The following is a 12,395-nucleotide window of genomic DNA, read 5'->3' on the forward strand; positions in this document are numbered from 1 at the left end:
CCCACCCTGGTGAGGCCGGATTGTGTAGTGTTTAAGAACAAGATCCAGGGGTCAGAAAGTCTTGGGTCATCTGCTCACTAACCAAGTGACCTTGGGCCAGTCCTGTAAGTCCCAGATCCCCAGTCTCCTCACCTATTAACAGGAGCTAATAATAGGGTTTTGTGAGAATTAAAGGAATGATCCTTGCAAAGCCCTTAGCACAATGCCTGGGTTTTGGTCGCTGGTTTTATTGTTTTTGGCTACCTCAGGCACTGGTGGAACCTTCTAGCTCTGCTTCTTCCTCCTCCTAGTTATCCCTGTTAATGATGAGGTCTTTGGTGTGGAGGTGTATCAGGAGGACAGTGGGAGACCTACCGTATTTCTAACCCATCGCCCCTGCTCTGTACTCCAGGCTTCCAACACCAAACACCTTACGGCTCTCCATCGAGGCCAGTTCAATCCACCCAGTGACACATCTGCCCACGAAATCTACTTACTGACTGTACAGTCTATGCACACCGAGATGACTGACACCACTGTTGATCATCTTTGTGTGAGTGTTGGTGCTTTTTTCCATTCTGCCTCCTTTTGAGCATTGCAAACCATCTAAAAGTCAACCACGTTAAAAATGCTTCTACCTAAATTCAAGGGGGGACAAGCATTGTGATTTACAAATCAGAAAGAGGGGCTGTCTGGAGAAAATCAGCACTGGCGAGAGTGACCCCCTTGTGATTAGAGGAACAATCATCTCAATACTTCCCGCTTGTTTCTCCTCATTTATCTCTGCTGAGCTCCCAGGAGACAGGATGGATGGGGGTGGAGGGAAGGACTCCAAACATATGGGGCCCTCCTGCAGGAAGACCATATTGGTGAACAGATCTTCCCTCACACCACACACCAAAATCATATGAGGTGGGTAGAAACCTACCCTTCCATCATTTAAGCATCTCGGTTCCCTGGGCTGGCCTGAGAACTTTGCAGCAGCTGCCATGTCTATTTCAGAAGTTCTTCAGTGCCCACGTCAACTCCATGTATGGGATGGCATGTCCTGGAAGCAATGCCAAGGAGCATTTGGGATGTCCCACAATTACCACTGCTTTTGTGCCCCCCTTTAGGTATTTCTCAATTGTGGGGCAAAAATCTGTCTGAATATCTGAATTTGGGGAAGACACGTGGACTGAATGTTTATGCCCCTATCCCAAATTAATATGTTAGGGGGAGCCTTTGGGAAGTAACTAGGCCATAAAGGGGGAGCACTCCTGAAGGGGGCAGGGGTAGGTAGGGATAGAAGATGAAGAGGTACAAACTACTATGTATAAAATAAATAAGCTACAAGGAAATATTGTACAGCACAGGGAATATAGCCAATATTTTACAATAACTATAAATGGAATATAACCTTTCAAAATTGTGAATCACTATGTTGTACACCTGAAACTTATATAATATTGTACTTCAACTATACTTCAGTAAAAAAATAAGTAAAATAAAATAAAGGCAAAAACAAAAGAAAAGAAAGGCTAATTTGTTTATATATGTACTTCCTTTGTTTACAAAATATATTCATTCTACAGAAAAATACTGCCTTGGTCCAAAAGAAAACTGAAAAAAGTGGAGCCCTCATGAATGGGATTAGTGCTCTTATAAAAGAGACCCCAGAGAACTCCCTTGCTCCTTCCACCACGTGTGGACACAGAGAGAACGAGGCATCCGTGAATCAGGAGAGGAGTCTTCAACATATGTGGCATCTGCCGGCACCTTCAGCTTGGACCCCCAGGCTCCAGAACCGTGAAAACTAAGTGTCTGCTGTTTAAGCCACCCAGTCTGTGGTATTTTTGCTATAGCAGCCTGAACTGACTATGATGATGTTTTGAATTCAATCATCAGGTAAAACTAACTTCTGGAAAATACTACACCAGGGAAAAACTGGGGAATATTTGTCTTCCTGTGACCTGAACAGTGCAGAGCAACCCTGACTGCCCCTCCCTGTGCCGGCATGAGAGCTTCCGAACACTCATGTTCTGAGCCAGAATCACCAGTCCCTCTCTCCACCCTTCCCGTGACATGACAGCTCCTCAGGAGCCCGTGTCGACCCAGTAACTTCTGTTGGCCACAGTCCTTGCTCACCTTGGCCTGGCCCTTCATCAGCACGATGTTGGAGATGACGGATGCCTGGAGGCCCCCCAAGGGCTGCATGAGCTGAGCTGTGCTGAGCGACCGTATTGGCCTTGACGGACCCTGGAACAAGGGACCAGGGTGGGGAGAGGATGAGTCAACAGGACGGCAGCACACACCTTGCTGGGAATAGGGACAGGGAAGGCCCAGCCGAGGAGAGGACCCCAATCCCCTCTCTCCTGAGGGTCCACAGCATAGCAGCCAGAGCATGATGAATGGGGTGTGGGTGGGCGTCTGGTAGAAGGGGGCTGTTTTGGTGGCCCCAGGAGCCTGATCTCCCTGTGGACCAGCAGCCAGAGGCTCACTAAGGCTTGTCATAGGAGTGGGTCCCGGGTCACAACACAGACCATGCTGCCCCAGGACAACGAGTCCCATAACTGGAGTCCCCAGCCCAGGTTGGGAAGCCAACGGCCAAGGACACCCTCAACAGAATCCAAGCCACATTTACGGAGACCCCACTTTGTGCCAGGCACAGGGTGGTGGGCAAAGGGTCAGGAACCCAAAGATGTGAAAACTCAGAATGTAAATTCCAGGGGGAGGCAGACAGGGGATTACCCACTTGCATAGGAGCAGGGGTGCCAAATAGACACACGCCCTGCGCCCCACAGGAAGTGCCGTGGGGAGGGGCAAAGGAGCATGGTGGTTAGGTCTCAGGCTTGGGGGCCCGGCTGCCTGGCTCTCCAACTATCAGCTGGTGACCTTGGGGAACTGACTTAACCCCTCTGTGCCTCAGGTTCCTTATCTGTAAAGTCACCTGTCACTTCGGAAACTGTCTTTTTCTAACACTGGAACACCGATGATTCCCGCTGGTAAGCGAAAAGCATAATAGCTCAGGGAAGGGAATGGAAGAGAGAAATGAAACCTTCAAGAATCTGATGTGCACCATGTGGGGAGAATCAAACATCGCTTGACTATGGACCCTACAGGGGAGCTAAGACCCTAACATAAGTAATGACACCAACAAGGCACGTTGGGTGAGTCTGTAAGAGAAGCCCAGACACATTACGATGGGCGTCAGGAAACATATAAGGGGTCAAGCACTTGGAGGACTCAGGAGAGCTCACAGCGTAAGTAGTGCTAGGAAGGGTTTTGAAGGATGGGGTAGGGTTTGCAGGCTAGAGGTGAGGGAAGGGGACAGGGTGCTGCAGACAGAGGGCGCTGTATGCTCACAGGTGGCAGCAGGAGGCACTGCGGGTGCCTTGTGCCTCGGCCGGAGCTCAGGGACACAACAGGCTGGCTGGGGTGACAAGTGAGGGGACCCTGTGCTTCACACCTGCTTGGCTCCCAGACTGCAACCTCGTGCCCCATAGTGGGAAGGGCACCGACTGGTGAGGGCTTGGTTTCAATTCTGGACCCTTAGGTTTTCAAGATGTGTGAACTCAGACCGCTATTCCCCTTGCCAAGCCTCTGCTTCCTCGCTGTACAATGGGGCTAACGTTACCCTCCTTTCTAAGCTCAGGAATTACAGTAAGTCCCCTACATACGAACTTTCAAGTTGCAAACTCCAAGATGTAAATGTGTGTGCCATCCATGTCAGGCGTGAGTGACACCGCAGCTTGCCCTCCATCTCCTGTTGCTGACAATCCTTCAGCTCTAGCATCACCCACCTCCTCTCCCTCCTCCAGTCAGTAACTCTTCTTGCCTGTTCACTCGATGCCAGCCCCTGAATGCCAGCTGTTGTACTGCACTACTGTACTTTTCAAGGTACAGTACAGTAAGATTAAAAATGTTTCCTTTGTTTTTTGTTTTGTTTTGTTTTTATGTATTGTTTGTGTGATAAGTATTATAAACCTATTCCAGTGCAGTACTAGAGAGCCGACTGTGTTAGTTGGGGACCTAGGCTAACTCTGTCGGACTCACAAACAAATTGGATTTACGAACACGCTCTCGGAACAGAACTCATTCGTGTGTAGAGGACTTACTGTAGAGGCAAAATGTGTAAAGCAAGTCACTATATCACAGGGGCTAAAAGCACAGGTTTTGGAATCCTGAAGCTCTGACTTTGAGTCCGAGCGCAGACTCTTATTAACAATGTGAATTCACATGCCTTCCTTAACTTGTCCTCACTTCCCTCACCCACCTCCTAGGGTCTCTGTGCAGATGAAATAAAGGGATCCACATAAAGCGCCAGTTCAGGGTCTGCATGGGTGGAATGTTCTCTGCACATTAGCTCCTCATAGCATCAAAGCAGCCGCGGTCACAAGTGCCTGGCACCCGTGGGCACTCATAGGTGACCATTCCTAATGTGGTTCTTTGCCTGGAGGTGCCCACACTCACGAAGCCAGCCCCTCCCTTCTGTAATTCTGTGGACAACAAACCACTAGGAAGGTCTCTTCAGCCACCACTGAGTCTGGACCCCTCCCCTCTCTCCGTGCTCTCCAGGGTCCCCTGCCTTCGTTCTTACCACAGCCTTTCCCGCTGCACAGTCCAGTTGTTGAGAGAGAGACTTCCTGTTGCTACAGAGGGAATAAGGCTGCCTGTCTGTGGAAGCCGCCGATTTCTTGGTCATTGGAAAATCAATCTCTCCTGTGCAGTAGGGATTAACACCTAACCCAGGAGAGGAAAAAAAGGAAGAAATCATTTGTGCTGTCAGAAAGCAAAGCTCAAGGGAGAACAACGTCAGCCCCAGCCAACGGCCAGCCCTCATGAGCCAGCGGCCAGAGTGAACTTGAACCATGGAGCACCCAGTGCTGGGTGCAGGATGCAGAGTGGGGGCCAATGAAGACGTAGGCAGCATTAGCTCCATTCATGCTGTCTGCATCGCAGGGTGCAGGTGGGACTGTCACTTCCATCTCGCCTCAGCTCAACTCGAGACAGTTGGCAAGGCATCTCCTACATGTCAAGCAGGATGCTGGGCTCTCAGAAAACCACAATACTCTGTCAACTCCAGTCCCTGCTGCCAGTGGGTTTTCAATCTCGACCCAGGAGGGAGAGGAGAGAGAGAGAGGAGGAATGCCCCCAGACATGTAGAGCCAGAGGAGAGACCGGGCAGGAGCCTGAGGGATCTGCCATGGCAACATCCAACCTCCCAATAGCACCTGACTGCTTCTTACACACACGCACATGCACACGCACATTCACACACAGGCACGTACACACCCCTAACACAGGCAGGCAGAGTCAACTCTTGATTCTTTGGGGATCTAAGAAAATGCAAAGCCATCATCTTCTTTTTCTTTTGGGGGAACCCCAGACTTCCTTTCACCCAACCGGGAACTCTACCTCTTCCAGCTGGAAAAATCTGCAGAGATTCTCTGCTGTGGCCCCTCATTGTCTAGATCAGTGCTTCTCAATTGAAATATAATACAAGTCACATACGTAACTTGAAATTTTCTAGTAGCCACATTAAAAAAAAGTCAAAAGAAAAAGTGAGGTTAATATTAATCGTGTATTGTATTTAGTCCAATATACCTAAACCCTGTCAGAGACCCTCTGACCCCAGAGGGGCCAGGAGAGAGAGGAAGCCAGGAGGTTCAGAAAACCACGCCCCAGAAAGAGGGGACGAAGAATCCTGGAGCCGGGTTGGGAGGAGGGGCTACAGATGGTCCTAAATCTGTCTGTGCATCATGTTTATCTGGGTGTGTATCATAAGTGGGGCAAACTTCAATGCCCCACCCAGACCTATTGAATCCACGTCTGCATGGATGGGGTCTGGGGCGGGGGGTCTGTGTGTGTATCAGGCTCCCCAGGTGATGCGTCCAGCTTTTGAGGAAACTTGAAGGAGTTGAGCTCCTTACTTCATTGTGAGGAAACCAAAACGAGTCTCCCATTCTCTCTGCCCACAGCAGTGCAAGGTGACTGCCATCTGAGGAAGGGCAGCGGTGTACCGTTTGGGTTCAGAGGGAATAAGGACAAGCAAACACATGGCCAACTGGGATCGGTCCACAGGACAGAAGCACCTAGAGCCACGGGCAAGCACAGGCGGAACAGGCCAGGCTAACTCCGCTTCTACCCTCACTGATCCAGACAAGAAAAAAAACTTGGGCTTTCTGTGGTTCCTGCTCCCACTATGAGTTCCAATCAGCAAGGACATAGGCCCAGAGTCAGGACGAGCAGTCTCTCGAAAGCATTAACTGGTCTGAGCCCTCTCCTACTCTTTCAAAAAATTACTGGATGTGCTCCAACAGCAAGGAAATACATCAAAATTATCACCTTGAGTGGGGGAAGTTGAAATCAGTTAACATGTAGCACTGGGTGAGTTCACTGAAAATGTGGTTATAAAATCTAATACAAAAACCAAAATAATTTTTGACAGGGAAACTATATATTTTGAAGATTATATAATAATAACGTGAGTTTCTAATTTAAGTTTACATTGAATTATGAAATGGAAAAATAAATGGGAATGGGACTAGAGGTAAATAACACCATCTTCCATTAGGGGGACAATTTGGAAAATATAGTCTCAAGTATTATTAATTAATTAAACCTAATTGATTAAACTTAAAGGAAACTGGAAGTGCTGAGAAAAATTAAATAAACCTTACAAATCACTGCAAAAACTAAACACACACACACACACACACACACACACACACACACAGAGCAAGAGGCAGAAAACAAATGACAAGTAACCATAAAAACAGAAAGTATAAAAAGAACATGAGGGACTTCCCTGATGGCGCAGTGGATAGGACTCCATGGTCCCCATGCAGGGGGCCCGGGTTCGATCCCTGGTCAGGGAACTAGATCCCACATGCATGCTGCAACTAAGAGTTTGCAACTAAGACCCAGTGCAACCAAATAAATAAATATGAAAAAGAACATGAGTAAAAGCAAATATTAATTATAATACTAATGTCAATGGCTTAAGCTTCTCTCTTTAAAAAGATTGCCAGATTTGCTTTCGAGATCTAAATGCATATCATTTGCAAGAGATAAACAAAATAAACAAAAAGTGTAAAATAAAAGGATGGGCGGAAACTACCAATGCGTAATGCTGGAATCAGCCACTTAGAAAAAAAATCTATCTAGATTCTTGCTTCATAGCAAACACCAAAAATAAATTACAGATAGAGTAAGTTGGAAAAACAAAAGGCAAATCATTTAAAAATCTAGAAAAAACAACACTATGTAGAAATAATTTAATTGATGTGGTTGTATACTTAATAATCTTCATATTATAAAACCTCAATGATTCTCTCCTAAATATGTAACCAAATATGATAAAAGAAATGTGTACAGCATGTGTCTATAATTATTTTGTAAATGTTGATAAACTGGAAGCAACTTAAAGGTGTCATAGTGTAATAATTAAATAAGTATACATAAGAAAAAACTAGAAGAAAACACAGCCAAATATTTAATAGTTCTCTGGATGTGGAAGAAACTTTTAACATTAGACAGGAAAATTTGATGAATTTGATTAGATAAAGATGAGAACATCTTCATGCTAAAAAATTAAGTTAAAAGAAAAATAACCAACTGAGGAAAGTATGTTCAGCAAATACAGCAGCCCAATATTAATTTTATCAAGAGACTTCTCATAAATCAGTGATAAAATAATGATCCTCCCAATAGAAAAATAGGTGCACTCAAAAGAAGGGAAATAAACAAATGAAGGAATGTTAAACTGCACCTGTGTAGAGAGGTGTTCTTTCCACTGATTTCATAGGCGCATGAACCAGTCAGGGTTTGACAGAAGCAAAAGGCACACTCAGGTAGGACTTTGAGAAAGTGAATAAAGGGGCCATAGACAAAGAGTAGGTGGGGCTTAAGAAAATAACAAGGCCTACTGCGGTACCTAGGAATTGCCAAGAGCTGGAAGCTGTTACCATCCCAGACCTGAAGGGGCACAGAGAGGAAACAGCATCACCAGGCCAGGGAGTGCTGGGACCAGGGCACTGCCAGAGCCACCAAGGCAGAGGGAGCAGAGAAACACCCCAGCGGTTCTCCCTCCCACCCTCCAGTCTCCCGTTGATCAATTGAACTCAGCTAGAAACCAGAGGGCCAGGGCACCCGGATGACGCCATCTGAAAGAGTCAGTGGCTGGGATGCAAGCAGGGCTGCTTCACAGGCATGCGACCTGTGAATTCACACAGAGCCCAGGACTTAGAAGGTATTCAGCTTGGTTTAATGCTCTGCTGTCGCCAGTTTGAAATTCTTCATAATATTTGAACAGGAGTCCCACATTTTCATCTTACAATGATCCTCACAAATTGTGAAGCTGCTCTTGGGTGCAAAACAAGCCCCCCCACCACCAAAAAAGCAGACAATGGGTAAGGGGAAGAGGAAAATAGAGAGAAACCTTCATGGCAAATATTTTTTTAATTATCATCCAGTGTGGGCTATGATTGAAGAAACTGGTATTTGTATACATTTATTAGAGTATTAGCTCTGGAAATTTGGAAGCCCAGATAAAAATCTAAGGTATACTTACCTTTTGAAACGCCATTTCTAGGATATTATGCTAAAGGAAAAAAAGTGATGAAAAAGGGCAACAAGTAGTCCAAAAATAGGAAATGATTACTATAATTATGGTCCATCCTACAACAGAATAACACGAGGCTTAGAGAGTTTAAGGGATGTGCCCAAGGTCACAGAGATAATTATTTCTGGAAGCAGGATCTAAATCCAAGTGCCTTGGCTGCCAAACGTGAGCCCCTAACCACACATCAGTCCACTGCCTTGTATATTTCACCTAAGAAAATCACTGTAAACTGGAACAAAATTTCATGGACAACCTCAGCAATGTTGATTATGTTAGCAAAAATCTGAGAATAACTTACCTATCTAATAATAGGGAGCAAGCTAACTAGATTATGTACATAATGAAACACTATATATCCACTAAAAATAGTGTTTATCAAAGAATTCCCAATGACGTGAGGTCAAGGGTGTGTGTGTGTGTGTGTGTGTGTGTGTGTGTGTGTGTGTGTGTGTGTTCTATAGGCATATATAGGCATAGGAGGGAAATAATTGACAATGTTAACATAGGTTGCCTCTAATTAGGATTTGGCATTGTTTTAATTTCTTCGTGCTTTTCTGCATTCTTCACATTTTCCTGACTTTGCATTAGCACTGTTCTCTTTGCAACAACAAAGAATCACGACATCTTCCAGCCCCAGCTCCCATCCTATACCAGATGAGGTGACAGAGGCCCTGAGAGAGACAGTGGCCTTCCTAAGACCAAGGAGCATCTTAGATGACAGAGCAGGTGTAAAGCCCTCGTCTTTTATCTTCTGTGTCAGGTCTTCCCACCTCGGCACTTGAAGTCCATCTAGAAGAGAAGTTGACTAAACCACAGAGAGCTCTGTCAGCAAGGGAAGAGGTGCTCTAGCTGGCCAGGACATGCACACGCAGTGAAGGGTGCTCTCAGAGGGGCAAGCACACCATCATCTTGGGCTAGTCCAGCTGGACAAGCAGAGACCCACCCTCCCCCAAATCTCCAACATCACTGATGTTCTCGATATTCAGCAACATCTAAGCCCGGCTCCTAAAGATGGTTCAATGACACACTTACTGGTTGAGTTGCTGCGTGTCCTCTGGTGACAGGCTTTGGGAAACGGGAAGTTACTACTTTGTGCATCCAGTTTTCCAGACTTTTCTCGAGAGGAAGGTGTGGAAGCTTCCTGCAAAACAATTTCCATCTTTTATTCAGCAACTTAGAACAGAAAAACTGAGATTTCGACACTGACCATGGAAGCACTTGGCAGATTGTCTGTCTCCTCCACTAAATTACAGGCTCTATGAGAGCAGGGATTTAGAATTACTGTCATCCGTTAACTCATAGATATATTAATTCAGTTAATAAAGAATATGAAAATATAATATCTTTATGTGACAAAGAATACAAATTATAATAAAGAATGGAGATTGCATAAATGTTGAACTAATGCAATAAATGTTGAATGATTATGTCAGCTATTACATGTCACGTTCTTTGTTAGGCATCAGGGATTTAGCTGTGAACAAGACAGAGAAGGGCACTGAGAAAAGGCATTTTCATGACGGAAGGCCGACAGCAAACAAGCAAACAGATAAAGGTGAAAGATAATGACAGAGAATAATAAGTGCTACCAAGAAAAGAACTAGAGACTGACGTGAATGGGAGGCTGGGAGGAATGTGTTAGAGAAGATGATCAAGTAAGTTCCATCATTCTGGCACATAAGAGGCACTTAAAAACAGTCACTGAAAGAATATTATATAAAGAGATTTCTTAATATTGAACCATACATGCATTCTTGAGTGCATTACAATTTTCTTATACTGCTGATTTCTCTCCATGAAGATTTCATTTAGGACTTGAAAAATCAATATTCTTAAGTTAAATTTGGTTATCATTCTGTTATTCTTTTTCTACCTTTTGCCATATTGATCCAATTTTCCCTGCTTCTTTTTTATACTAATAATTTGGGAACTCATTGTACTGGGTCTATAAGCAGTATGTATTAAACCACATACTTGAACTCATCTCTCTATCAGGGTCAGTGATGAAATAGAAAACATATGACCCTTCCTCAGGTAAGATGAGAATCTGAAACAACTTTCACGCACCTCCCTCTCCTCACCCTGGTATTTTAGAAACAGAGGACAGACGGACAGAAGGCTAGAGGTTAACAATGAGCATAATGGTATTAATTATTTTACTTCTCTCCCCAGAACTACTTTTTGTATCTTTTTTTATTGCATACTTTATTAGCCACAATGATCTTGACTTAATTCTTGAGTTATGTTGGTTTTATTCCTCACGACCATAATCCTTAGGAGAGAAAGAGAGAGTGTGTGTATGTGTGTGTGTGTTCTCAGGAAAGTTGTGCAGATGGAAAGCTCTCTGAATATTTGCATGTCTGAGAATGTCTTCCTGTGGTCGTCACACTTGAATGATTTGCTGAGTATAGCGTTTAGGGGTATTGGTTATCCTATCTAGAAACTCTAATTGGCTCAAATGCTACCTGGGATTTAGTGTTTTAGCGTAGAGGTTTGCTAGGGGTACCTGCCACCCTTTTCTGACAGGTCCGTCTTGTTCAAAGCCAGGCTTGGCAGTGCCAGTTAATTTCGTGTGCCAAGTGCCTGCCGACTTCCAGCACCTGGTACATTTCCCAGAGTGCAAGGAGGGAGGATCTACCGCTGCCTCTCACTATGCACCAAATAACCCATCCTCCCCTCCAGCCCCCGGCATTGTGAGCTGGTAGGTATTGGGGTTGAGGGGTCTGCTGGCCCCTGTCCCACTCATTCCCCAGGCCTTTCCCTCCCGTGTCGTCAACGGCAGGCTAACAAGCCCTTCCCTCAATCCAGTCTCACCTGCACTATGTCATGCAGAAAGTTCTCATGGGTTCCAGAATGTGGTTGGCCCCTTTCCGTGGCTTCCTGTTCTGACATGCTTTTCTCCCTATTGATAGTTTTTTGGGTTTTTTTTTTTTGATAGAAATTTCTAAGAGGTGGGGGAGTTAATAAAGTGTACTCTGTAACCGTCTGGAGCCAGAAGTCCACTCACAGCCTTTTTTTCTTTTTAAAACTGTATCCAGTTCTGACACAAGGGGATCCTGCAAGAAACCACATATCAATTCCCTTTTATTTCTTGTACACATCAATGTTAAAATCAGAGAACTCATCTTCCTAGACATTCATTTTCCTTTTCACCAGCAGATGGCGCTATATTAACCTGAACAAAATTATCTTCTCTAACCAGGGTAGCCCAGGAAACGTTTTAAAGGAGAAAACAGGGATTATATGGAAGGCGGTTTAGTTCAGTTGAACTCTTGAGACTCCATATTTCTAGGACTTAGCAAAATGACTGGTTCTTTGAATTAGCTGTTTCACACGATATGGTAGTCAAAAGATATTTCTTAGCTCCAGTAGTTTCTCGAGGTCATGTCCTAATTCTGATATCAAGACTGCCCTCTGGCATTATTCCCACCTCTTCATGTTCTCCAGTGAGACTATGAAAGTAAATAATAACATGTTATTTCAGTAGCTCTTTTGGATTCACTGATAAAACAGCCAGTATGTCTATTTGTTTGAAGTGAAGCCTTATTTGCAAAGTACAATTGAAATGTATTTCCCCCCAAATATCTAGTAAGATGAAGATAAATAAGTAAATGAGGTAAACACAAAACATAGAATACTAAGTATCTTTTAAAATAATGTTTGTAAAGAGCTTTTGGGATATAGATATACTTGTATTATCATGGTAAGTTAGAAAAAAAAGATATTATGGTCTGAATAGAGTCTGACTACAATCATGTAAAATAGGCCTAGAAAATGGACTGTAAATAAATACACCAAAATAGTAACACTC

General features: G+C 44.5%; 1 protein-coding gene across 1 annotated transcript in view; it reads right to left on the minus strand.

Annotated features, from left to right (window-relative positions):
- The window catches only part of IL16 (interleukin 16), a 76,401-nt gene that overhangs the window by 36,738 nt on the left and 27,268 nt on the right, over positions 1-12,395 (minus strand). Inside the window, exons 2-4 of the mRNA XM_007470077.1 lie at positions 9,617-9,725; positions 4,559-4,701; positions 2,107-2,217 (exon numbers count right to left, since the gene is read on the minus strand). Of these exons, the coding sequence (XP_007470139.1) occupies positions 2,107-2,217; positions 4,559-4,701; positions 9,617-9,725 (363 nt within the window). The remainder of the gene's footprint in view (positions 1-2,106; positions 2,218-4,558; positions 4,702-9,616; positions 9,726-12,395) is intronic.

This window comes from Lipotes vexillifer, unplaced genomic scaffold (assembly GCF_000442215.2).
Source record: "Lipotes vexillifer unplaced genomic scaffold, Lipotes_vexillifer_v1.1 scaffold532, whole genome shotgun sequence".
Classification (NCBI taxonomy): domain Eukaryota; kingdom Metazoa; phylum Chordata; class Mammalia; order Artiodactyla; family Lipotidae; genus Lipotes; species Lipotes vexillifer.